We start from the raw sequence: 27,276 nt of genomic DNA, 5'->3' as shown, positions 1-27,276 counted from the left end.
CATTGGCACATGTATGAAAGGTAAATGGAGGGTTGTGTGAGAGGGAAGGATTAGATTAATCTTGGAATAGGTTAAGAAAGCCCTCTGCTATGCAGTACTGTTCTACATTCTAAGTGATCAACTAATCAAGACTGTATGGATGACATTTTCACTCTGGGTTCTGGTGTTGGAGTTGACTTATTTGGGTAGTGATGGGTTTGAGTAATGTACTTACTGTTGTCATCTGAAGAGACTAAGGCATTTGACTTTGAAGAATGAAGAGGGATCTCATCAAAATCTATCAATTATTGAAAGGCCAAGATGGAGAGGATGTTTCCTATTGTGGGGGAGTCTCGGAGCAGGGGTCACAGCCTCAGAATAGAAGGATGTCCCTTTCGAACAGATGAGGAATTTATTTTGCCAGAGGGTGGTGAATCTGTGGAATTCATTACCACAGATGGTTGTGGAGGCCAAGTCATTGGTATATTTAAAGTGGAAGTTGATAGGTTCTTGATAGGTAAGGGTGTGAAAGGTTACAGGGAGAAGGCAAAAGAATGCAGCAATTTTATTAAGTTGCATTAATATAATCAAGTTACATTAAGTTATAATATAAAAAATGTAGTGCAAAGAGACCAAAATACTGAGGTAGCATTCATAGCCCTCCCATCTATGTACTTATCCAAATGTTTCTAAATGTTGCAGTCAAACCTGACTCCACCATCTCCACTAGCAGCTCGGTCCACACTAGTACCACCCTTAACCCATGACTTCTAGTTCTAGTCTCACCCAACCTCAGTGGAAAAGCCTGCTTGCATTTTAAGTATGGCTGTGTCCCACTGGGGCAAGGACTGGTTGCACCAATTGTGATGAACAGCAGCCAGTCCTCTGCACCTGAGACTGTCTTTCTCCACCTCCTAGCCCAAAGTAGGGCCACCTGTTAGTCTACCAGCTAGCGTAACTCTTTACAGTACCAGCTGCCTGGGTTAGATTCCTACTACTGCCTGTAAGGAGTTTGTACATTCACCCCATGACCAGGTGGGGTTTCCTCCTGATACTCCAGTTTCCTACCATATTCAAAGATGTACGTACGAGTTTGGGTTAGTAACTTGTGGGCATGCTTTGTTGTATGGTGGCGCCTGTGGGCTGCCCTCAGTAAATCTTGAGACTGAATTGGTCATTGACACATGTTCTACTGCATGTTTTGATGTCCTTTCTCTTCCTCTGTCTCCCTGCTAATCATCTTCCAGTTCAGTATGAGTTTATTAACCAATGCCACATCTCCTCTGTCACTCCATCAGTTTTCCAATCTCCTCTTCTGTTTCTTTACCCAGTGATGCAGTCCCACACCTGCTTTTGTTCACATGCTCTTTCCATCCTAAGGTCCCGCTGTCCAACCAGCAAAGCAGGGTAACCCTTGTGTTGCTGCCTGCCCTAGCAGAGATATCAGTGCTGCTCAATGGTGCATTTTCTTGACAGAATTAGACAGAGGTAATTTCAATCTTTAAATTTATTCATCTTTTAATTTAAAGAAAACAAGTAAAAATGGAGAGATTGATAGTCCACTGATCAGTACAATTTGAAATTCTTAATTCGTTAACTGTGGTGTCAATATGGCTCAAAGTGTGACCAAAACCCTGAGGAAAGAGACAGAAGGTGAGAATGTTAACATAAAATCTATTTGCACAATACAGGCCCTTCAGCCACAATGTTGTGTTTTTTAACCAAATATTTTAATTCCCATTCCCATTCCAACATGTTGGTCCAAGACGAAGCTACCCTCCGGGTGGAGAAGCAACACCTTATATTCCATCTGGATAGCCTCCAACCTGATGGCATGAATACTGATTTCTCCTTCTGGAGAACTAATTCTCCCCCACCACCCCTCTATTCCCCACTCTGACCTCTTCTCACCTGTCTAGTACTTCCCACTGGGTCCCATCCTTCCCTTTTTCCTCCCTTATTAGATTCCTTCTTCTCCAGCCTTTGACTTTTCTCCACACCTGGTTTCATCTACCCCTTCCAGGTAGCCTCTTTCCCATCCCCCCACCTTTTTTATTCTAGCATCTTCCCCCCTTCCTAGTCCTGAAGAAGGATCTCAGCCTGAAACATCAACTATTTCCATAGATTCTGCCTGACCTGCTGAGTTCTTCCAACATTTTGTGTGCAGACTTGGTCTATCCATCTTATACATCTCCAAGTCACCTCTCATCTTCCTTCACTGCAAGGAGAAAGCCCAAGCTCGCTCAACCTATCCTCATTAGACATGCTCTCTAATCCAGGCAGCATCCTGGTAAATCTCCTCTGCACCCTCTCTAATGCTTCCACATCCTTCCTATAATAAGGCAACCGGAACTGAACACAATATTCCAAGCCCTAAGCAGTGTTTGATAGAGCTGCACATTACTTTGCAGTTCTTGAACTGATTAGAGGTGCGGGTAATTTTAATTTGTTTTTTTTAAAAAAATAAAGCCAAATAGAATGACATCTTCATTTATGGTGCAGTCCCTCACCTTGCTGCTGGATTCATGGTCCCGGAGGAGAGTCAGGTTGGCAGGAAGGGTGACTGACTTTGAACGGCTCCAGTTCCAGGAGGGATTTGTTGATCTTTGAAATGGTGGGAAATGGAGCCATATCCACCTTATACCTGTAGGAGTGGACAAGGTGTCATTGGTGTACAATAGGTGAGATGATTCAGATTTCTTACATATGTATTGAAACACACTGCATTTGCAGTAACATCCAACACAACCCTAAGGGTGTGCAGGGGGCAGCCTGCAAGTGCCATTAGACATTCCAGCACCAATACCACAGTAACACAATTTTGTTTGGCAAAATAACACAAGTAGCAGCAAAAAAACCAGCAAAACAGGCCTCTTTGCACCTCCCCATACATACTCAAACCCAGGACAGGCCAGTTTCAGCCCTTCAGTCCTTGAAGTTTACAAGATCTGATACTGACACAAAGTTGACTGAATCAGAAGGGCTAAATCATTGTTCAAAGATGTAAATGTAGGGAAGCATCATAAGTAAATGGAGAGACAGTGCTTAGGAAGGTAGAGCATTTAAAATTGGGGTGATCAACAGCCAAGATTTGGATATAGATGTCTCAGATTTTAAAAAAACAATAGGAATCTGCAGCAATTGGGAAGTAGAGACACAATGGCTTGAAAGCTAGAGTAAGAGCTTTAAAACAATTTGCAAGAAATGTGTTTTGGGAAGGTTGAAAAATTATATATTTTGTCTATTTGAACACACTCCAGCAACAGCCTGAGAGTGGGGATGGGGGAGCCACAGACAAGAGTGAAGTTTGGAAACTGTTACCCTGAAGTCATTATGTACGAATTTAATTTGGTTTGTATTTATTTATTGAGATAATTGCCACGAGGATGACTGGAACCGTACCTCACTGCATTGTACACCTGTGGGACCAGACACAGGTCTGCCATCGTCACCTAGAAGGCACAAAACCATATTACTAGATCAGTCGTACTGTAGCTCCTGATTAATGTCCCACAGGGACCTCAGCACCCAGCACATGGTGAGGGAGCAAGTAAAGCTCAGAGTAATAGAGCACTGCAGCACAGAAACACGCCCTTTTGGCCATGGAGTACATGCTGAATTGCTCTTCTGCCTAGTCCCATTGACCTGCACCTTGACCACAGCCCTCCATACCTCTCCCATCAATTTAGTAATCCAACCTTCTCTAAAATGTTTACATCAAACCTACTTCCACCACTTCTGCTGGCAGTTCATATCACACTCACACTATCCTTAGAGTGAATAAATTCCCTCAGGGTTTCCTTAAATATTTCAACTTCCACCCTTAACCCATAACCTCTAGTTCATATCTCTCCCAACCTCAGTGGAAAAAGCCTGTTTGCATTTATCCTATCTACATCTCTAATAATTTTTTTATACCTCTATTAAATCTCTCCTCATTCTCCTACACTCCAGGGAATAAATACCTAATCAATTCAACCTTTCCCTATAACTCTGGTCTTCATGTCCTGGCAACATCCTTGTAAATTTTCTCCACCATCTTCAACCTAATTGACATCTTTCCTGTAGGTTGTTTCCCGGAGCTGCTTACAATACTCCACATTTTGCCAGTCCTACATCTTATAGAATTTCAACATAACATCCCGGCTCCTGTACTCAATATTTAGATTTATGAAGGTCAATGCACTAAAAGCTCTCTTTATGAACCTATTTACTTGTGATTCCACTTTCAAGGAATCATGAATCTGTATCCCCAGCTGCCTTTGTTCTACTACAGTCCTCAATGTTCAATCATTCATTGTGTAAGTTACCTCACACTTTTATGCATTAGAACATAGAACAGTAAAGGCCCTTCAGCCCACATCTCTGATGATCCATCTTGGGCCCAACATATTGATACAGTTACAAAGAAGGCATGACAATGGCTGTATTACATTAGGATTTCGAGGAGACTTGGTATGTCATTAAAGACTCTCACATTTCTACAGATGTACCATGGAAAGCATTCTAACTGGTCGCATCAATGTCTGGTATGGAGAGGCCACTGCACAGGACCGCAAAAAGCTGCAGGCTCCATCATCGGCACTAGCCAACCCAGCATTGAGAATAGCTTCAAAAGGCAATGCCTCAAAAAACTGGCATCCATCTTTAAGGATCCCAAGCACCCAGGGCATGCTACCATCGAGGGGGGCCAGGAGCCTCAAGACACATACTCAGCATTTTAGGAACAGCTTTTTCCCCTCCACCATCAGATTTCTGAATGGACAGTACCTCGCTAGTTTTGTTTCTATGGTCTCTGTCTACACTTCCCACTGCCTCAGTAATGCTGCCAGCATAATCAAAGACCACACCCACCCCAGACATTCTATCCTTTCCCCTCTCTTCACAAAACCCAGAAAGCAAGTACCACTAAGCTCAAGGGCCTTGCACCTTATTGTCTGCCTGCACTTTCTCTGTAACGATAACACTTTATTCTGCCTTGTCTATTCCCTTATCCATTCATCCCTCCCCATTAATCTCCCTCCCAGCAAGCGGCCCAAGTTTGGGGCCCCCTCACCTCCATTCAGAGCCTGAAGCAATCCTTCCACCTGAGAATCTGCTGGGATCATCTATTATATCCAATGAGGCCTCCTCTGCATTGGTGAGACCTGTCCTAAATTGGGACTCCATCTGCCAAAAGTGGAACTTCCTGCTGGCCAACCTTTTAATTCCAATTCCCATTCTCCTTCTGAGATATCGCTCCATGGCCTCCTCTTGTGCCATGATGCCAGGGTGGAAGAGCAACACCTTATAATCTGCCTGGGTAGCCTCAAGCTGATGGCATGAATATAGATTTCTCCTTCCAGTAAAACAAAATTTCCCTCCTTCCTCCCCTCTTCTAATCCTGCACGTTGACCTCTTAACCCGTTCTCACATGCCTATCACCTCCTGTGGGTCCCATCCTCCTCCCCTTTCTCCTATGGTCTACTTCCCTCTTCTATTCTATTCCATCCTCTCCATCCCTTTACTTTTCCCCAGCCAGCTGGCATTACCCATCACCTTCAAGCTTCACTGTCCCCTGCCCCACCATTTTATTCAGTCATCTTCCCCCTTCTTTTCCAGTCCTGATGAAGGCTCTCAGCCCAAAACATTGACTGTATATTCATTTCCATAGTTGCTGCCTGATCTGTGTTTTACATGTGTTACTTTATTCTGCATTCTGTTACTGTTTTCCATTGTATTAACTCAATCATTGACGTAAAGAAATTATCTGCATGGACGGCTTGCGAAACTGCACCTCAGTACCTGCAACAATAATGAAATAAGCTATATAAACTTATTTACCATTTAATAACCCAAGTTACCATTTAATAATTATCCAGCTTACCTCAGGAAGGCTACATAAAGGATCCCTACTCCTGCTACAAATGGCAGGAGTTAATGAAGTCTCTAGTCCCATACCACCAGGTTCAAGGATAGCTACTTCCCTTCAACCTTTTGGTTCTGGAATGAACTGACACAAGCCTAACCAACCACAGCAAGAGAACACTACGGACCATCTCTCACTCCACCATAGACTTGTGTTTTATTTAGAGGTACAGCAAAGTAACAGGCTTTTCTGACCTTATGAACCTGCATCGCCCAATTACATCCAAGTGGCCAAATAACCTTCTAACCTGTACATCTTTAGAACGCAAGAGCATCCGGAGGAAATTCATGCAGTCACGAGGAAAGAATACAAACTCCTGCTAGACAGCAGAATTGAACTTGGGTAGATGGTGCTGTAATAGCATTACGATAACCACTACACTACCATAAATCCACAGGACAGACATAGAATTAGGCTATTAGACAAAACATCCTGTATTGTCCCGGTACCGAAGAAACCACAACCAAAGGAGTTGAATGACTTCAGACCTGTTGCCTTGACGTCGCACGTGATGAAGACCATGGAGCGGCTGATAATACAGAATCTGAGGCCACAAGCTAGACACGCCCAGGATCCTCTTCAGTTTGCGTATAAGGAGAAGGTGGGAGTGGAGGATGCTATCACGTATTTGCTGCACAAATCACTCTCTCACCTAGATGGGGTCAGTTGTGCTGTGAGGATTACATTCCTTGACTTCTCTAGTGCCTTTAACACCATCCAGCCCAAGATCTTAAGGCACAAACTAACGGGGATGGGAGTAGACTCACATGGTGGATTGGATAGTGGACTACTTGACAGATAGACCTCAGTATGTGCGGTTGGGAGACTGTAGGTCTGACACGGTGGTAAGCAGCACAGGGGCGCCGCAGGGAACCGTACTCTCTCCGGTCCTGTTCACCCTGTACACATCAGACTTCCAATATAACTCGGAGTCCTGCCATGTGCAGAAGTTCGCTGATGACACGGCCATAGTGGGGTGTGTCAGGAATGGACAGGAGGAGGAGTATAGGAAACTGATACAGGACTTTGTGATATGGTGCAACTCAAACTACCTGCGTCTCAATATCACCAAGACCAAGGAGATGGTGGTGGACTTTAGGAGATCTAGGCCTCATATGGAGCCAGTGATCATTAATGGAGAATGTGTGGAGCAGGTTAAGACCTACAAGTATCTGGGAGTACAGTTAGACGAGAAGCTAGACTGGACTGCCAACACAGATGCCTTGTGCAGGAAGGCACAGAGTCGACTGTACTTCCTAAGAAGGTTGGCGTCATTCAATGTCTGTAGTGAGATGCTGAAGATGTTCTATAGGTCAGTTGTGGAGAGCGCCCTCTTCTTTGTGGTGGCGTGTTGGGGAGGAAGCATTAAGAAGAGGGACGCCTCACGTCTTAATAAGCTGGTAAGGAAGGCGGGCTCTGTCGTGGGCAAAGTACTGGAGAGTTTAACATCGGTAGCTGAGCGAAGGGCGCTGAGTAGGCTACGGTCAATTATGGATAACTCTGAACATCCTCTACATAGCACCATCCAGAGACAGAGAAGCAGTTTCAGCGACAGGTTACTATCGATACAATGCTCCTCAGACAGGATGAAGAGGTCAATACTCCCCAATGCCATTAGGCTTTACAATTCTACCGCCAGGACTTAAGAACTTTTTAAAAGCTATTATTAATGCTTTTTGAGATAGTGATTTAGATGCATATCATATTTTTTTTTTTTACTGAGTTAAGTATTGTATGTAATTAGTTTTGCTACAACAAGTGTATGGGACATTGGAAAAAAGTTGAATTTCCCCATGGGGATGAATAAAGTATCTATCTATCTATCTGGCCCACTGAATCTGCTCTACCCTTCCATCATAACTGAATCATCATACCCTTCAACCCCATTCTCCTGCTTTCTTCCCGTAACTTTTGACGCCCTTACTAATGAAAAAACAACAATCTTTGCCTTAAATATACTCAATGACTTGGCCTCAACAGCACTGAATTCCACAGATTCACCACCCTCTGGCTAAAGAAATTTCTTCTTGTCTCTGTTATAAAGGGACAACCTTCCATTCTGGGATTGGGCCCTCTGGTCATACACTCTACCCCCCCCCCCCCCCCCACTTCTACAGGAAACATCGTCTCCACATCCACTCTATCTAGTCCTTTCAATATTCAATAGGTTTCAATGAGATAAAGTGCCGTCCTGACTTATGGTCTTTTTCTCTTCTCTGTCCGGATAACTTATGTTCTGTACCTATGTGCCCGTGAAGCTGCAGGCAAGCTTTTCACTATCTGTACCTCACTGTACTTGTGCACATGACCTGATGTAACAAACTGATTCCAACTCCTTTTCCATTCTAAACACGATATCCACTTGAAAGCTTGCCAGTATGTACCTCATCACCGACACAGTATCGTCCTGACACCTGCTGCAGGAGACACTCTAGAGCTAGAAAAAAAAGACAAAGAAATTAGTGCAGAAATATGGGATCAGAGCAAGATGAGCCAAACAACTTAGTTACATGGGGCCATTAGTAAAGCATCCCTTGTGATCTCAGGCCAAGCTGCGGCACCAAGCAACAAAGTGATTTAAGGCCAGATGGCCATAATTTTGGTCAAAGAAACTTTGCTGAACTTGGTCATAGATTTTACCAAACTGCTTGAAGGAGAGAAAGTGGAGCTTTAAAGATAATTCCAGGTTTTAGAAAAATGTGTTTACCAACATGGAGAAATAAGACAAGACATGTAGCAGGTCAAAGTACAGAGTGCAAAAGATCTGAGGGAGGTGGGGTGGAGCTGAAGGATGAGACCTTTTGTAAATAAGGGTTTTAATATTAAGCCACTCTGACAGGAGCCAGTGAGTACCAGGGTAATCGTAAGCAAGGGAGAGTACAGGGAAGTTTAAAGATTAGCGTAATATTCACATGTATATCAAAACATATGGTGAAATACATCATTTATGTCAATGACCAACGCAGGCCAAGGATGTGTTGCAGAAAGCCAGCGAGTGTCACCGTGCTTCCAGCATCAACAAAGCATTCCCACAACTTACTAACCCCAACCTCTGTCTTTGGAATGTGAGAGGAAACCCAGGTGGTCACAGGATGAATGTACAAGCTCCTTACAGACAGTGGTAGGGAATCGCTTGTTGATCGCTCATGTATAAAGTGAATATACTAACCACTATGCTACCGTGCCACCTGTCAAGTTTCACAAGCAGGGCTCAAATTATAAGGAAAGATTAGATAGGTTGGCACTGCTCTCCCTAGAGCGTAGGAGGCTGGGTGGTGACCTTAGAGGTTTATAAGTCATGAGAGGCATAAGTGAGGTAGATGGCCAGTTTTTTCTTCAGGGTACAGGAGTTTAAAAATAGAAGGCAGAGATTAAGGTGAAGGGAAAAGATTTAAAGGGGACCTGAGGGGAACTTTCACACAGAGGGCGATGGGTATATGGAACAAGCAGCTGGAAGAAGTGATTGAGGTAGGTACAATTGCAGTATTAATAACAACATTGGAAAGTTCACAGTGAGGGAAGATTTAGAGGAATGAGAGTCAAACTTCCATCTACATGAATTCCATTTGACTACAGCATGAACAAGTTGGGCCAAAGGACTTTTACTGGGCCATTCTGTACAACTGTACAAATCTGAGTTAGCACGGGCAGCTGGACTACAGATAAGTTTAGAAAGCTGTTGAGGACTTGTTGAACAATGGAATCTAAAGGGTTTGATCAGGAGGAGTGAGGTGGTACTGAGGTGTGAGGTGAGCTGAACAAGAACATTAAACTGCAGCCATCCAACACGACACGATCGCCTGATCTTACCCTGCAGCCCGTTGATGATGAAGTGTTGGGCCCAGTCTTGCTTCTCTTCTCCTACCCTTTGCAGCACACCCAGGTTCTGAAAGATCAGACAGCACTGTGACAATATGCTCATTCTAGAGACAGTAAAACAACTCAGCCCAACTAACCCCTCCAATGGTTATTCAGAACTCCAGACACAAACCAGTCCTGTCAATCAACTTTGTCCACACTTCCCACTGCCTCAGGAAAGCAGCCAGCATGATCAACAACTTCAACCACCCTGTTTATTCTCTTCTCCCCCCTCCAATCAGGCAGAAGATACAGAAGCCAGAAATCACATGCCATCAGGCTCAAAGACAGCTTCTTGACTGTATGATAAACTCCCAATCTATCTCATCATGGCCCTTGAACTTTGTTTACCTACTGTACACGTTCTCTGTAACTTTCTACCACCTTGATGTACTGATGTATGGGATCATCTGTCTGGTTAGCACGCTACTGCAGCTTTCACTATGGTTAGATCAGGGTGTAGAATTGTTATTTTTCTTGTAGATTAACTTTCCTATGCTTGCTTATAGTTTTTATGTAATCACCTATATGTAGGTAAGTGTTCAGTGGATTTTCCAGTAATTCTAATATGGCTGATGCTGTATTCTCAGTTTTTCTGCAGCAGGTGCAAGCCCCTTTAAATCTGGCTGTTTCACAGGTTTCATTCTATCAATGGAATGTGTTTTATCTCTAATCAGAGTATGAAATGACCACAACTTATTTTTCTTTGCTCTTGTGACACTTTAAAAATCTGCAACACCAAGTTTTATGCCTCATTCTTGACTTCTGAAGAACCCCTGGATCAATATCACCAGATCCCACACACTTAATATGTGAAAATAGTAAAATAATACTCCACAATGTGCAGCCAGATGTGTGTAACATCTGCAAGGAGCAGGGAGAGAGGAACTGCAGCTCTCTGTCAGACAGCCAAAAGCACAAAGGATTCGCAGGGCAAGTGAAGGATGCACTGAAACCAAAGCCATACCTGTAGGGGCTGGATCCCAGAGGTAATGAGGTCAGAGATCATGCGGACTTGGGCACGTTTCTTGGGATCAACAGGCAACAGCCGTGGATTGGGTCTAGTCTCTTCCAGGTAATGAATTATGGCCATCTACCATCAGCAGAGAAAGTAACAATCAAACTGAAAACAACAGTCCACAAAAACAACCAGAACTGTGTGTTAAAGACTGGATTCTTTCACACAGACATGCCTAAAATTAACAAAACAATTGGCATGGTATGGTGGTGTAGCAATTAGTGTAACACTTTACAGCGCCAATAAACAAGGTTCAATTCTGCCACTGTAAGGAGTTCGTACATTCTCCTCATGGTTCTCCCCCACCTTCCAAAGACACATCGGTTAGGGTTAGTCAGCAGGCCTGTGTTGGTGCCGGCAGCATGGCAATACTTGCAGGCTGCCCCAGCACATCCTTGGACTGATGCAAATGATATTTCTTTGTATGTTTTAATGTACATGTAATAAATGAATCTGAAGGTAGGTGGGTTGATGTGAGAAGCTGCTAGCCTTCCACCTGCTAGTTTGTACGCTTCTCCTCCGCACCCCCCTCCCAGAGTTTATTATTCTAGATTCTGTATGATGAAGGATCTTGGCCTAAATTGTCAACTGTTTACTCCCTTCCATAAATGCTCCGTGATTTGCTGAGTTCCTCCAGCATTCTGTGCATTTCTCAAGATTTCCAGCATCTGCATAATCTCTTATATTCACCATTAGATATCACAACAGGTCTGAATAATAAAGTAAAAGTTTACATATCTGGGCAAAACAGGCCTTGAACCCTTCTCTTGGGCAAATTCCAAAATCAGAGTAACAAAACCGCTCAATAGAAACAAACCATCCTTACCGACTGGGACAGGACGATCCCATCGATGGAGAGCGCTGGCACCTGCTTCATGGGATTAAGTTTCTTGAACGAATCAGCATACTGTAAAGGGAAGTTACTGATTAAAATGGTGCTCCTAACTGGACCAATATGCACCTCACCCCATCAGGAGTAGAGTGCTGAAGTCATGGGTCTGAATGGGAGGATGGGAGAGAGGAAAAGAGTTTATTTTGCAGTTGTTGTTGTTGCTGCTTCTGTTGTTTTGCTAAACACTTTGGACATGCTATTCTGTCACCAGAATACATGACAACACTTGCAGGCTGCCCCTAGCATTTCCTAAAGCCCATGCCAAACTTCCTCAACTGTCTCTGGTGAAAGAGGTGCTGTTGTGCTTTTTACACCACACAGCTGCTGTGTACACACCACGTGAGGTCCTCAATGATGTGGATGCCAAGGAATTTAAAACTGGTTACTCTCTTAACCCCAGATCCATTGATGCCAAAAGGAATTAGCCCGTCTCCATTCCTCCTGTAATCCAGACCAGCTCCTTTGTTTTTGCAACATTGAGGGAGACGTTGTTTACTTGACACCACTGTGTCAGAGAGATGACTTCTTCACTGCAGGCTATCTCGCTATTGCTTGAGATTAGGCCAATCAATGCAGTGTAGTTGGTAAATGTAATTAGATTAGTGCTGTGGGTGGCAACACAGTCGTGGGTATACAGGGAGTAAAGGAGGGGATTTAGTAGGAGCTTGCGGTATGTAAAATGGCTACCTCCCTCACAGAAGTAACAATACAAAGGGAAATTCGGAATCAGAATCAGGTTTATTATCACTGACCTTTGTCATAATTTGTTGTCCTAGATAGTGGATTTATTGTATATAAAGGACATTTAATAAACAGGACCGGTATAACTCTTCAAATCTGCTCAAGGTTTATAATTGAAAACATTTTCAAACTGTAATATGGCTGAAGGATGTAAGTATTGCAATCACAACAGCTTGCCTTGTTTAGTTTGAAGATGTTTGAACAGAGGGTAATGGGGTGGACAGCAACAGGGACACAGAGCTGGACACGTACCTGCTGCCCTCCATCTTTCACCAAGTTGACAGCGACCTGTTCATACTCGATTCCTTTGAAGGCAAGAGCTGAGTGATGGAGAGAAAGAAACTTAGGGTGGTTCAGTAGCATAGTAGTTAGCATAACACTTTATAGCACAAGTGGCACGGTTCAATTCCCGCCACTGTCAGCAAGGAGTCTGTATTTTCTCCGTGACCATGTGAGATTCCTTCGGGTGCTACAGTTTCCTCCTACACTCCAAAGGCATATGGGGTGTAAACAGGCTCACTGGGCTGGGTGGGCCTGTTACTGTGTTGTATCTCTAAACAAAACTCGATGTTTCACACCCGCCCAGCTTCCCTCACCGAGCTGGTTGCAATTCTCACAACCTCTCACCCAGCTGAAGCTCTTTTTAAAAAAAAAATAGAGTCCAAAGTTTAATGGATTGTTGCAATTGACAAGACTACATCACAGAGTAGAATTTCTTTTAAAACCCAGCTGGGTACCTCCCTCTTACACATTTACACACACAAACATATAGGTATGCAGACAAACACACACACACACAATTTCAAATTGCAGCCAGTTGTTGGAGCCTCACCAATTCGCACCCTCCATGAGCAGGAACTCCTGAAGTACGAGTACAACACGGGCTGGAAAGAAGCAGCACACACAATAACGATTAGATTCAAATCCACTAACAGATTGCTTTAGTTCTGTGTAGACTGAGACACGTTCCAGGGCCTGCACTTCTGATGAAGGTCGTTGCTGATTCATGTAGATACTTACTTTACCCGTTGATGCCATGTCCTATTGCGCTTTGTCCCGTCGTTGTCTCTGCTCCCACGTCAGACAAAATTAAAATATGGGTGGACACACAAAACACCAATCACTAACCATCACAGCTCAGTCCAGAGGTTAAAGTTTATTCTGCTATTGGCCAGATTTCATTTACCGTACTCTGGAAGATTAAATGGAAATGTACCTCAGAGAGCAGAAGAAATTATGTGTTCCATGCACAGAGGAGGTATAGAAGATATAAAACACAAGAGATAATGTAGATGCCGGAAATCCAGAGTAACAGACACAAAATGCTAGAGGAACTCTGTAGGTCAGGCAGCATCCATGGAGAATAAAAACTCAACATTTTGGGCTGTTACCCGTCATCAAGCCCAAAAGCACATACTACCAGGTTCAAAACAGCTTCTACCCTGCTGTTATAAGTCTACTGAACGGTTCCCTAGTACATAAAATGGACTCTCAATCTCACAATATGAGCTTGCACCTTATTGTCTACCTGAATTTTCTTTGTAACTACCGGTATCTTATTCTGCACCACTTGTTTCCCTTTGTACTCCCTAGGAGCACTGATGTGATGAAATGATCTGCAGCTGCATCCTCAGGCAAACACAACAACTGACAGAGGAAGGCAAGTGAGGGTAGGGCATTCACCAGTTCACAGCAGGGTTATGGGGAATGTTGTAAAGCATAGGGGCCTGTTTCCCCGACAGTGGAGTCACAGGTAGACAGAGTGGTGAAGGCGGCTTTTGGCAGGCTGGCCTTGAGAATATGAGTCAGGGCATTGAGACTAGAAGTTGGTATTTTACACTATAGTTGTACAAGACATTATTGAGGCTACATTTGGAATACTGAGTCCAGTTTTGATCACCTGCTATAGGAAAGATGCCATTAAGCTGTAGAGAGTGCAGAGGATATTTACGTGAATATTGCTGGGACTTGAGGAACCGAGTTATGGAGAAAGGTTGAACAGGTTGGGATGTTTTTCACTGGAGAGTAGGAGAATGAGGGATGAACATACAAGTGTTTAAAATCACAAGGGGAATAAATAGGCTGGGGTTCTAACATTCAACTGCCATTCATTCTTTGGGGGCACTCCTCTGTTTTCGTGGATGGTCGCAAAGAAAAAGTATTTCAGGATGTATATTGTGTACGTTTTTTTGACATTAAATGTACCTTTGAAATAGAGTGAATGCAGTGCGTTTTTCCCCCAGGGCTAGGGAATTACTAGAGAGCATATACTTAGGTTGAGAGGGGAGAGATTCATAGGAACCCGAATCAACTTTTTCACCCAGAGGATGGTCAATATGGAATGAGATGCCAGAGGAAGCAGTCGAAGTAGCTTCATTTACAACATTTAAAAGTTTTTTGACAGGTACATTGATAGGAAAGGTTCAGGAGGATAAAACTGATAAAATTGATTTATTACTGTTACACGTACTGAGGTACAGTGTAAAACTTGTCATGCATTCTGTTCATATAGATAATTTCAATTCACAATGTGTTGAGGTAATACATGGGAAAACAATAAAATGCAGAATAAAGTGCTATAGTTACAGAGAAAGTGCAGTGCAAGTAGACAGCAAGGTCATAACTAGATGCATTGTGAAGTCAAGAATCCATCTTATTGTACTATAAAGCCATTCAGTAGTCAGAAGCCTATTGGTACCATTCTGGAGACTGATGTCACACGGCACTACCTGGGGATCCCAGCAGATGGGGCTATCTTCACGTTAACGCATAGAACACTACAGCACAGTAAAGGCCCTTCAGTCCACAATATTGTGTCAACCTTTTAACTAACTCTAAGATCAAGCTAACTATTCCCTTCCACATAGTCTTCCATTTTTCTGCCATCCATTTCCTAAGATTCTCTTAAATGCCCCTAATATATCTGCCTCTATCACCACCCCAGAAGCATGTTCCATTTACCCTCCACTCTGTGTAAAAAAAAAAGTGACCTTCAATATCCTCTTTCCCTCCCCCATACTTTCCTCCAATTGCCCTGGGGAAAAGTCTCTGGCTGTCCACTCCATCTATGCCTCTTATCTTGTACACTTCTATCAAGTCACCTCTCATCCTCCTTCACTCCAAACAGAAAAGCCCTAGCTTGCTCAACCTTTCCTCAGAGCAAAAAAAATGTAGTGTTCATGTGAAAAAATTGTCTTGCATACTATCCATATGCAATTTATTACTACTGTGCATTGATGTAGTACAATGTAAAACAATAACAGAATACAGAATAAAATGTTATAGTTAGAGAAAGTGTTAATAAAGTGCAAGGTCACATCAAGATTGATTGAGGTTATGAGCCAACTTTATCATAGTACTAGGGAACCATTCAATCATTCTAACAGCAGGTTAGAAGTTGTCCTTCAGACTGATTGCATGTTTTCAGGCTTTTGAGCTACTCAGTGGAACAAATAAACCACTCTAACAAACAGCAGGTCTTCAGCACTACATTCAGCAACTTGCTGTGGACTGAGAAAGGTTTACTTCTCTAAAACCAAAAATCATCTGTGGATACAACAGTTATCCAGGCCTTCCCAAGCCTAGTGCCTGGCTAGCCCAAGTGACTACATACCTCCATCCTTCACTATTTCAGACTGCAGTCTGGCTCTTCAGTTTCCAGTTTTCCTCATCAGAAGACCCAAGAGCTAGATTCCTTTAACCCACTGCCACATGTCCCTTCAATACAAACCAAACAAACATTAACCAAACTCTCCTAGTGTAGACATTCTAATTTTAAAAAAATTAAGCTCTTCACCACCATCCTTCCTGTTTGAGGGATTCATTTCCACACACAGAGAGCAGCAAGAGCTGCCTTTTGTAGTACACTTCAAGTGTACCCAGGAACTTGAGCAGCTTCAAGTTCTGGGTGGCTAAATCTCAGAGGATCTATCCTGAGCACAACATATCAGAATCAGAATCAGACTTTAATCACCAAGTACCTATGCACATACAAGGAATTTACTTCCAGCAGATGTTGTCTCTCTGCTCATAACAATAATAATGATAAATATAAATGAAAATATAGATTATACATACAGGTAGTGCAATCCAAGTAATAGTTAACCGGCAGTTAACTGTTCAGCAAAGTGACCGCAGTAGGGAAAAAACTTCTCCAGTGCCTATTAGTCTTAGTCTGGAGGGATCTGAAGCGCCTACCAGACGGAAGCAGATCAAACAGTCCATGCGCAGGATGGGAGGAGTCCTTTATGATGTTCCCCGCCCTCTTCTTCAACCTGGAAGAGTACAGGGAGGCTCCAATGATGCGCTCGGCAGTCCTCACTGTGCGCTGTAGTCTGGTTCTATCCTGCTTGGTGGCGGCTCCAAACCACACAATGATGGATATCAATGCAATTATGAAGGTGGCTTGCCAGCAGCTTTGTTTCTTTAGGAGTAGGAGTCTGACTCAGCCAGCACTACCACAGGCACTAGCCTCCCCACTGTTGAGGCCATATTCAATAGGTGATGCCTAAGAAGGCAGTATCCATCATTAAGGACCCTCACTATCCAGGACAAGGCCTTTTCTCATTACCATCAGGAAGGAGGTTATTGTTGTTCAGTTGTTAAACAGAGTCCTCATGGACTCATGCACACCAAGTCTTCTTGTTGGAAGCTGCCTCTCCAAGATCTCCCAAGGTCATAAGCATTGTCTGAGTAATATTATCTATCCATCATAACCTCTGTCACCCTCTCTTTCTTTTATCCTCTCCTTGTTTTACCCAACATGAGAATCTTCTCTGAAGAATCCGGGCTTTTAATGATATGGCCAAAAAATTTGAGCTTTTCTCTCATAATCAAGCCTCCTTGTAAGCAGTCTGACTGTATTTAAGTATTGACTCATTGGATCTTCTTGCTGTCCAACAAACTCTTAACACTTTCCTCCAGCAACCAAGTTCAAAGGTATCATTTCTTTTGCATTCAGCTTTACTAATAGTCCAGCTCTCACAGCCATACAGTACAACTGGAGATACCATAGACTTGACTATACGGATCTTTGTAGCCAATGTTATGTCTCTGCTCTTCAGTATTTTATCTAAATTCGCCATTGCTGCCCTTCCCAGAAGTAAGCGCCATTTAATTTTGTTGCTGCAGTTACCATCTATAGAAATCTTCGAAGCAAGGAAGACAAAATCTGTCACTACTTCCACTTCGTTTCCATTTATCACCACGGAGTTAATAGGGCTGGTCGACATAATCTTGCTTTCTTAATATTGAGCAACAAACCAGCTTTTGCATTTGCTTCTTTCACTTTGATTAGAAGTTTCCTCAAATTCTCCTCACTTTCAGCCATTAGGGTAGTATCATCTGCATTTCTGAGGTTGTTGATATTTCGTCTGGCAATTTTGTTTCCAACATTTGAATCCTCTAGATCAACATTCATCATGATGTGTTCAGCCTCTAGATTAAATAAGTAGGGTGACAGTATGCAGCCTTGTCATGCTCCTTTCCCAATCTTGAACCAGTTTGTTGTTCCGTGTTCAGTTCCAACTGTTGCTTCTTGATCTTCATACAAGTTTCTATAAGGCAGATCAGATGTGCAGGTATCCCCATTTCTTCAAGGAGTTGCCATAGTTTATTATGGTCCAGGAACCCAAGACACACACCCAAGAAGAGGCTTCTTCCCTCTTCCATCAGATTTCTGAACACTATGTCTCATTTTGCTCTATTTTTTGCACCAAATTATTTTTTTAATTTATTATTGTGACTAGTGATTATTTTATAATATTGCACTGTACTACTGCTACAAAACAATACATTTCATGACATGTCAATGACAATAAACCTGATTCTGATTCATGGAGCCCTTACAGCACCCAAAAGAGCACTTTTATCCATTGTGTTCATACCCACTCCTTGCAAGAGCAATACCATCAGGTCCATCACATTTGAGGGCGAATTCAGCCATGGGGAGGGATGCTGCCAAGATAGTTCTGTCAACACCCTGCACCTCTAGCAAGAAATCATTCCAAGGTGCTTAACAGCAGTATTAATAAACAGCCCATAAAATTCTCCAAAAATCTCAGAGCAACAATCAATCTGCTGGAAGAATTCAGCAGATGGAACAGCATCTCTGGGGGTGCTGACCATGTTTTGAGTCAAAACTCTGCATCAGGGTCCAATCTGTCAACAGATCCCGATGCAACATTTCAACCCTAAATGTCGACAGTTCCTTACCTCCCACAGACGCAGCTTGACCCACTGCGTTCCTTCAGCTGACCATTCCTCCAGATTCCAGCACCTGCAGTTTCTTGTGTCTTAAAAGTCTCAGTACAAATAGTCAAAGGTTTAGTGAAGGACATTTTTAATAAGTACCTTAAAAAAAAGACAGAAGAGTTTTACAAGGTAATTCTGGAGATAAGGGTAACAGTAGCTTAACATATAGCTGTCATGGGTGGAGTGATTACATATAGTGTGTGCAAAAGGCTACGGTTGGAGGGGGGCAGAGATCAAGCGAGATACAGACTGGGAGAGTTATAAATATGTGAGGATTTTAAAAGCATCAAAGGAGGCACATATCATAACCTGGTATGGTAACTGTTCTGTCTGTGACGAGGAGAAACTGAACAGAGTTCACACAAACCAGCTTTCCCTCCATGGACTCTCAGCCTCAGTAAAGCAGCCAGCATAATCAAAGCCATCTCCCACCCGGGACATGTATTAGGGAATGAATTAAAGTACAGTGCACAGTAGAGTAGGTCAGAGGATAAGAGTTGGAAAAGAGGACATAAGTACCCACAGATAGTTTCACACAGAGATCACTTGCCAGAGCAAACTACAGAAAACTGCCCGCTTCTACCTGTAGATTAATGCAGGATCAGGTGGATCTTCATCTGTATTTGGTTTTAAATTAGGAAAGGAGACCTAACACATATCAGACACTGCTCACTCTGAATCACCTGCACCCCCCCCCCCCACCAATCATGCTACTCCCCCTTGGTCCCAACCCACCCCCTGATCGTGGTGCTATCCCTGCTCTCCCTTGGTTCTGACCACTCCCCCCACCCCACCATAGTTTCATGAACTATAAATACAGGCTCCAGATTTGTAGTAGAAGCATTTTCGAAAGAAGAACAAGTAGATTCGTGAACTGTCTGCAGGACATCACCATTGGCTGCAGGTGCCATCTTGGTCCTCATAAGGTTAACTTGCAGGTGGATTTAATGGTAAGAAAGGCAAATGTAATGTTGGAATTAATTTTGAGAGGACTAGAGTATAAATGCAACAATCAATGCTGAGGCTTTACAAGACATTGATTAGACTGTACTTGGGGTATTATGAGCAGTTTCAGACTTCTTTTCTAAGAAGCAATCTGCTGGCATTGACGGTTCACAAGAATGATTCCAGGAATGAAAAAATTAACACGTGAGGAGGGTTTGATGGCTCTGGGCCTGTACTTGCTGGAGTTTACAGGAATGAGGGGAGATCTCATTAAAAGCTATCAAATATTGAAAGGCCTAAATAGAGTGGACATGGGGAGGATGCATCCTATAGTGGGGAATACAAGGTTGTCACTTTAGAACAGAGAATAGGAAGAATTTCTTTGGCCAGTGGGTGGTGAATGTGGAATCCATCGCTACAAACAGCCATAGAGGCCAAGTCAATGAGTACATTTAAAGCAGAGATAGATAGGTTGTTAATTAGAAAGGGTATCAAAAGATTACAATGAGAAGGAAGGAGGATGGGTTTGAGGGGGATAATAAATCTGCCATGGTGGAATAGTTCAATGGGGCAAGTGGTGCTCCTTTGCCTTCCAGTGCTGCTCCCCATCCCCTGACCCACCGTCCTGACTGTGCTACTCCCCCTTGGCCCTACCCACTCTCTGACCATGCTACTCATCCTCAGTCCTGTCCCTACACAGTATGCATATACATGAGTATCTACTCAGTATGACCTTGTAGCAGTCCCTCAGTGCTGGCCCTGCACACATAGCTTCCCACTTTCTGCAGGTCAGAACTGAATCAGGCTCCTGGACCCAACTGATGCCACGTCAAAACTCATCTCATTTGTCAACCTTTGGCCCATAACAATTCTCTTTCCAATCCATTCCACTACTGTCCCTTTCTCTCCATGTAGGACTACATGGTAACATAGTGGTTAGCTCAGTGCTTTACAATGCCAGTGATTGGTTCAATTGCCACCACTGTCTTTACTGAGTTTGTCTGCTCTCCCTTTGACCACGTGGGTTTCCTATCACATTCCAAAGACACAAGGATTAGGGTTAGTAAGCTGTGGGCATGCAGGGTCCAATCCTGATCTCAGGTGCTGTCTGTGTGGAGTTTGCACGTTCTCCCTGTTACTGCGCGAGGTTACAACACCGTAATCAGCAGCCACGAAACAGCATACCCTGATGCCTTCCTTATCATTGGGAATATCAAGCAGGGCAGCTCGAAAAAGTCTCTGAACAACTACCACCAAATTATCACCTGTGGAACCAGAGGAGACAAGACACTTGATCACTGCTATGCCACTATCAAGGTCGCTTAAATTGCCATCCCACATCTACACTTTGGCAAGCCTCATAACCTGGCTGTACCAGTACTCACTGCTCTACTCTCTCTACACCCTTGCCATCTATAAATTTGACAATGACACAACTATGGTTGCAGAATTTCAGATGGTGATGAGGTGGTGTACAGGAGCGAGATAGGTCAGCTGGTTGAGTAGTGTTGAAACACAAAACTTTGTACAAAACGTCAGTAAGACCAAGGAGTTAATTGTGAACTTCAGGAAGGGGAAATCAAGGAACACACAATGGTCCTCGTTGAAAGGTCAGCAGTGGAAAAGGTGAGCAGCTTCAAGTTCCTGGGTGTCAACATCTCTTGGAGATCTATCCTGCGCCCAACATATTGGTACAACTACAAAGGCGGCACCACAGTGACTATATTTCATTAGGAGTGTGAGGATACATGGTATGTCACTAAAAAGGCTCATAAATCTCTAAAGATGTTCTGTAGAGAACATTTGAACTGGTTGCTTCACTGTATAGAGAGGCTCCTGCAGAGGACGGGAACAAAAGCTTCATAAAGTGGCAAACTCAGCCAGTTCTATCATGGGCTCTGGCCTCCCCAGCATCCGGGACACCTCTAGAAGGTAATGTCTAAAAAAGACGACATCCATCATTAAGGAACCCCATATTCTCTCGCATTGCTACCATCGAGGAAATACAGGAGCTTGAAAACATGCTCAACATTTTAGGAACAGCTTCCACCCCCCCCCCCAACAGATTTCTGAACAGTCTATGAACCCATGTATACTACCTCACTATTTTTATTAGGTAATGCAATGTACTGCTACCACTAAACAACAAATGCCAGTATTATTAAACCTGATTCTGATTCCCATGGGTGCTTCAATCCCTCTTACATCCAAAGTTGCCCCGGTATGTAGGTGAATGGAGAATCTAGGAGGGGGGTGTTGATGGAAACATAGAATAGGTTACAGGAAATATTTTGGATCAAACCCCTACATCAGCAATGACTGTGGAGAGGAAAGGTAGCCAGTTTAAAGTATGGAAGGTGAGTGCTGAGAAAGGAGTCCAGGGTGATTACTGGACCAAGAAGGGGTATAAAATAACAGGCAGGTTGTGCCAGGTAGGGGAGAAGGATAGAGTTGTGGACCATGGCAGGTGGATGATAGCTGAAAGCAGATTGAGAGAGAAAAATTGAGAGGAAGGTGATGGGGGGTAGGGGAGAAGAGGGGAGGTGAGTGTTGGAGAGCACTGCTGGAGGAAGATAAAAGAATACAAAGGCTACCAATGCCAGACTCTGATAAACAGAAGTGAGAAAGGAGATGGATTGTTCTGGGAGCTGACAGACTCAATGGGTTTCTTGTGTGTCAAATGACATACACACTTTCAGCTTGAGTTTGCTGTTCGACTATCACAGTACTACACTGCTGTATTTGCTATCAGTAACTACAGCAGCAGATCTATGTTCATTCATGCATCAACCGTGTCCCATCAAACTGATCTATTGCTCCTTTTACCCCTTACAGTGATGTCTCCCAGCACAAAGGTCTTACACAATTGTGCTGCAGAGAGTAATAGACTCAGCCAGCTCCATCATGGGCACTAGGCTCACCAACATCAAGGACATCTTGAAAAGGTAATGCCTCAAAAAGGCGGCAATCTCCATCAAGGACTCTTGTCAATCAGGACATGCCGTCTTCTCATTACTATCATCAAGATAAAAGTACAGGAGCCTGAAGACACACACTCAATGTTTTTTATTTTCATTTCTATTATAATTTATGTATTGCATGGTACTGCTTCTGCAAGACAAATTTCACAACATGCATCAGTGATAATAAACCTGATTCTGATTGTGCTAACGTGTTTATTACTGATAATTTATGGAGTGATTTTAGGCTACACATTACTTTTGATTAAAATGCAAGGATATCTAAACCAGTTCTGTCCAAGAAAGCACATTAACACTTCCATTCCTCAAACTCAGCATGTCCCTTTTAAGCCTTACCAAACTTTATCGATTCACCATAGGAAACATCCTATCTGGGGGCATAATGAGTTGGTATGGCAACTGCTCAGCCCAAGACTGAGTAACTACAGAGTTGTGGACCCAACTCAATGCATCATGAAAACCAGCCTTCCCTCCATGCACTCTGTCTACACTTCTCACTGCCGGCATGATCACAGACTCCACCCGCTCTGGACATTCTTTCTTCCCTCCCCTACCCTCAGGCAGAAGATACAAAAGCCTGCACATACAATCAGGCTCAAGAACAGCTTCTATCCCACTGGTACGAGTCCCTTAAATTGACCTCTTACATAAGACGGTCTCCTGACCTCATAAATACCTCGTTATGATCTTGCACTGTCATTTACCTGCACGGCACTTTTTCCAGTAGCTTTAACACTTTATTCTGTATTGTTATTGTGTTCTAGCTGATTTGACCAGTAGAAACAGTATGCAAGACAAGCTCTTCACTGTATCTTGGTACATGTAACAATAACCAATACAGTACTAAATTTTTGCAGACAAAATGGGTGGAGGTCACAGTACATCTGTAATCAGTTCCACCTCACCTAAATAAACGCTCAGTCATACTTGATCAGTTTCTGGCATGTTTAGATATGAGTTCTGCAAACCAGCATGTTCTCCTACACACACCGCCAAAGAACTTGCATGAACTGAAAGCCTACCAATCCCAATTAACTAAAATCTCTGGAATCTCGTAATTCTGGTTCTGCAATTTAATCCTTCCAGAGCTGAATTTAACACCATGCAAATCACCTCAAGACTGAGCCAGAGGCACAACCAAAGATCCTGAAAAATGTACTGGCAAATCAAAGATCAGGGAGATGAACTCCCTTGTGTTGATCACTGAACATGGTTACATAAGCAAGGTTATATACAAATGTACAAAGTATTTGTACATTCACCATGGTGTCTGGATCAGGCATCACTTTATAGATTTGTGGAAGGGTTTGAGGTGCTAAAAGCCAATCCCCACTACTAAAAGTAGAGGCAGTTACACAGGACTGAAACAACTTGTACCAGCCGTCAGTGTCTGATAGATCAGTGCTCTCGTCTTATCAACAATATCTGGAACTGGGAGGCTTTACTCTTCCTGTTTGATGATCGATGAAGGCATTGGTAAAGCCAGCATCTCCGTGACAACAGGATTCTGTAAGTGCATAGGAAAAGGAGAGGGAACTGGGCAGATGATGTCTGTGCATGCACATGGGATGTAGTTGTGGTGAGGTACTCCTGTTCTCTCTCTGGGCTGTTCCTGTATACAGAGTGCAGTATTGGGAAATATCCATCACTGCAGACATGGTCTTGAACCAGTAGCTCTCATGCACAAGGCTGCTGGATACAATCTCAAAACATCAAACCAGCTCTCACTTCATTTCCCCATTCTCTTTTTAATCCTCAAACTGCTGGAGGGAAAGTGCTTGAAGATGGAAACCAAGGTACAGTACAACTCATCATGGTCTCATGTGAGACAGATGCTGGAATCTCAAGCAAAAAAAAATTACTGAAAGAACTCAATTTCTCCAACTTCTGGTAATCTCTGTCTCTTCTGTCCTTCTCCCCCATCCACCTTGTCTCACCTATCACCTGCCAGCTTGTATTCTTCCCCCTCTTCTAATTCTTCTCTTTTTAAAAAAAATCCTGATGAAGGTTCTCAGCCCAAAACATCAAATGTTTATTCTCTCCATAGGTGCTGCCTGATCTGCTGAGTTCCTCCAGCATTTGTGTGTATTGCTGAAAGAACTCACCAGGTCAAGCAGCATCTAGAGGGAAATGGTTGGGTGACTAAAAGTGTAGAGAGAAGATAGAGGTGAGAGGCAGGGTTTGAGTCAAAGTGATAGATGGGCATTTGGAGCTAGCAGGGAAGTGACAGGTCTCAGTAACTGGGAGGGTAGAGGGAGACGGATGGAAAGGGTGAACTACCTCCCTTTCTCTGATTGCAATGATCATCTCTCAACTAGTTCCACTTATCAGCCTCTGTCTCTCTCCCCCATCTCACCTCTTTTACAGGCCATCTTCTCTCTACACTCTCAGCTTTAATCTCCCAGTATCAATACTCCAAGAATCTGTCTTGATCCCAACACAGTAATGCCACTATGAGGAGGCTCACCAGTCAATCTACTTGGAGCTTCAGGAGAGTTGCTATGTCACCAGTCAATCTACTTGGAGCTTCAGGAGAGTTGCTATGTCACCAGTCAATCTACTTGGAGCTTCAGGAGAGTTGCTATGTCACCAAAGACTCTTGCAAGCTTTTACAGATGTACCGTAGAGAACATTGACTGGTTATGTCACCACCAGGCATGGAGGCCACAATACACATGATTGCAAGAGGCTGCAGAGGGTTGTAGACTCAGTGATCTCCATCACAGGCACAACCTTCCCCACCATCACGCACATCTTCACGAGGCAATGCCTCAAGAAGGTGGCATCCATCAGTAAGAACCCTCAACAGCCAGATTATGCCTTCTTATTACTACCATTGGCAGGGGTTAGAGGGATCTGAAGATTCAGGAACAGCTCTTCCCCACCACCATCAAATTTCTGAACACTCCACAAACATTACATCATTATTCCTCTTTTTATATTATTTATTTTGTGATCTATAATTTTTACATCTTTTCACTGTACTGCTGCCTCAAAATGACAAATAATACATGAAAGAGGTAATAAATCTGATTCTGATCTGTCTCAGCCTGAAATGCTAATCATTCCCTTGGTTCAACCGATCAGGCAACAGATGCTGCCTGATTAGCTGAGTTCTTCCAACAGTTCACTTTTTTTTTGAGCCAAATGATATGTTGGGAATGTGAGCACCAGGTATTATTCAAAGTCAAAGTATAATTTATTATCACAGTACATACTGTACATGTCACCACATACAACCCTGAGATTCTTTTTCTGAGGGCATACTTAGCAAATCTGTACAATAGTAACTGTAAACAGGATCAATGGACAAACTGTGAAATACATATATAATAAATAACAATAAGTAATGAGCATGAAATAACAAGATAAAGAGTTCTTAAGTGAATGTAGTTAACCCCTTTTGTTCAAGAGCCTGATGGTTGTGGGGGTAATAATTGTTTTTGAACCTGGTGGTGTAAGTCCTGAGGCTCTTGTACCTCCCACCTGATGGCAGCAGCGAGAAAAGAGCATTACCTGGGTGCTGAGGATCTTTGATAATGGATGCTGCCTTCCTATGGCAACATTTCATGTAGATGTGCTCAATGGTGGGTGGGTTTTACCTCCAACTTCTCAGGACAAAAAAAAACAATTTTATTCAGGAACTTTGACACTCTCACACCCTACCACTGGACAACTTAGTGTCTTCAACTACATGCTGAAGAAGTGCAAATGGGGAGAACTCCTGGATTCAGCAACAAGAGCTGACAAGATCCACAAATCCTGCACCACACATGAACATTGACTGAATAACATACTCAGCATATTATTGGAACAGCTCTGCCTAAGGTCGCAGGAAATCACAGAGTAAGAACACAGATAAGTACAGCACAGTACAGGGCCTTTGGCCCACGATATTGTAGTGATTTTATAGCCTATTTCAAGATAAATCTAGCCTTTCCACCCTACATAACACTCTTATTTTCCTTTCATCCATGTCTCTAAGAGTTTCTTAAATGATCCTAATGTATGTCTCTATCAGAATCAGGTTTAATATCACTGTTAAATCTCCTCCTGCACCCTCTTTAAAGATTCCAAGTCCTTCCTATAATGAAGCCACGACTGGAGATAGACTCACAATCCTGAATCAAGGCCAGTTTGGAGGTCGTTCCTATCTCGAGAAGCCAATAACCTTGAGGACGGGGCCAGACAGGGACTTGGGGGATACGAGGGGGGAGGCCGGTGCCTGATACGCTTGGAGGGCGCAGGCCCGTTGCCATGGAAACCGGGACACGCACAACGCAGGGCGAAGAGGTTGTGCGTTGATGAAGGAGAGACTCACCCACTGCCTATTCAAATGGACTCATACCTGCATCACTTGACCGGCACACAGACAGCACCAGCATTAAACGGCACCCAGTTAAACCGGCCTGACCCCATAATTACTGACCCCGGAAATAGAAACCCAAACACACGTTTGCCACCGCCCCCCGACTGATTCATTTATCAATTCTCAAATCACAATCGCTGTTCTCCAATGACATCACGGAGAATGGAGGGCGGGTCTTCGCCTCACACAAAGAATAATAAACAGACATAAGAAAGCCCCTTTGTTTTCGTGAACAATTTCTGTAGTGGTTACTGTAAGCTTATAGTGATTTTTTTAAGCTCCGGTTTAAGGTTAAGGTCACCCGTAGAGGACGAGATTTGGACTTTGCGAATG

General features: G+C 43.3%; 1 protein-coding gene and 1 non-coding gene across 5 annotated transcripts; both read right to left on the bottom strand.

Annotated features, from left to right (window-relative positions):
* Nucleotides 1–1,468: 1,468 nt before the first annotated feature.
* gstz1 (glutathione S-transferase zeta 1) lies at nucleotides 1,469–27,015 on the bottom strand. Of its 4 annotated transcripts, XM_073039464.1 has the most exons (12): nucleotides 26,923–26,985; nucleotides 18,610–18,747; nucleotides 16,010–16,113; nucleotides 13,229–13,280; nucleotides 12,649–12,716; nucleotides 11,590–11,670; nucleotides 10,713–10,838; nucleotides 9,698–9,773; nucleotides 8,272–8,324; nucleotides 3,382–3,431; nucleotides 2,490–2,623; nucleotides 1,469–1,613 (listed from the first exon to the last, which is right to left on the bottom strand). In XM_073039464.1, the coding sequence occupies exons 3-11, from the start codon at nucleotides 16,013–16,015 to the stop codon at nucleotides 2,503–2,505; spliced, it is 633 nt and encodes a 210-aa protein (XP_072895565.1). In that variant the 5' UTR covers nucleotides 16,016–16,113; nucleotides 18,610–18,747; nucleotides 26,923–26,985; the 3' UTR covers nucleotides 1,469–1,613; nucleotides 2,490–2,502. The 4 variants fall into 4 exon arrangements, with proteins under 4 accessions (XP_072895565.1, XP_072895564.1, XP_072895562.1 ...); XM_073039463.1 differs by lacking the exons at nucleotides 16,010–16,113; nucleotides 18,610–18,747 and having other exon boundaries at nucleotides 26,923–27,015; XM_073039461.1 differs by lacking the exons at nucleotides 16,010–16,113; nucleotides 18,610–18,747; nucleotides 26,923–26,985 and adding an exon at nucleotides 13,417–13,504.
* On the bottom strand, nucleotides 23,944–24,140 carry LOC140725832 (small Cajal body-specific RNA 13). The gene has a single exon (XR_012098482.1).
* Nucleotides 27,016–27,276: the final 261 nt, after the last annotated feature.

Source organism: Hemitrygon akajei, chromosome 3 (genome assembly GCF_048418815.1).
Source record: "Hemitrygon akajei chromosome 3, sHemAka1.3, whole genome shotgun sequence".
Lineage (NCBI taxonomy): Eukaryota > Metazoa > Chordata > Chondrichthyes > Myliobatiformes > Dasyatidae > Hemitrygon > Hemitrygon akajei.
Note: the sequence above shows the minus strand (reverse complement) of the source record. Positions and strands in the feature narration are given on the sequence as shown.

What these genes read in the sequence shown, in the direction of transcription:
- gstz1 (XM_073039461.1), bottom strand. An exon ending in CTGGGATCCAGCCCCTACAG is followed by an intron (nt 9,774 to 10,712) that starts GTATGGCTTTGG and finishes CTGATCTTTCAG; the next exon opens with AACCTGGGTGTGCTGCAAAG. An exon ending in CATCATCAACGGGCTGCAGG is followed by an intron (nt 8,325 to 9,697) that starts GTAAGATCAGGC and finishes TTTTTTTTCTAG; the next exon opens with CTCTAGAGTGTCTCCTGCAG.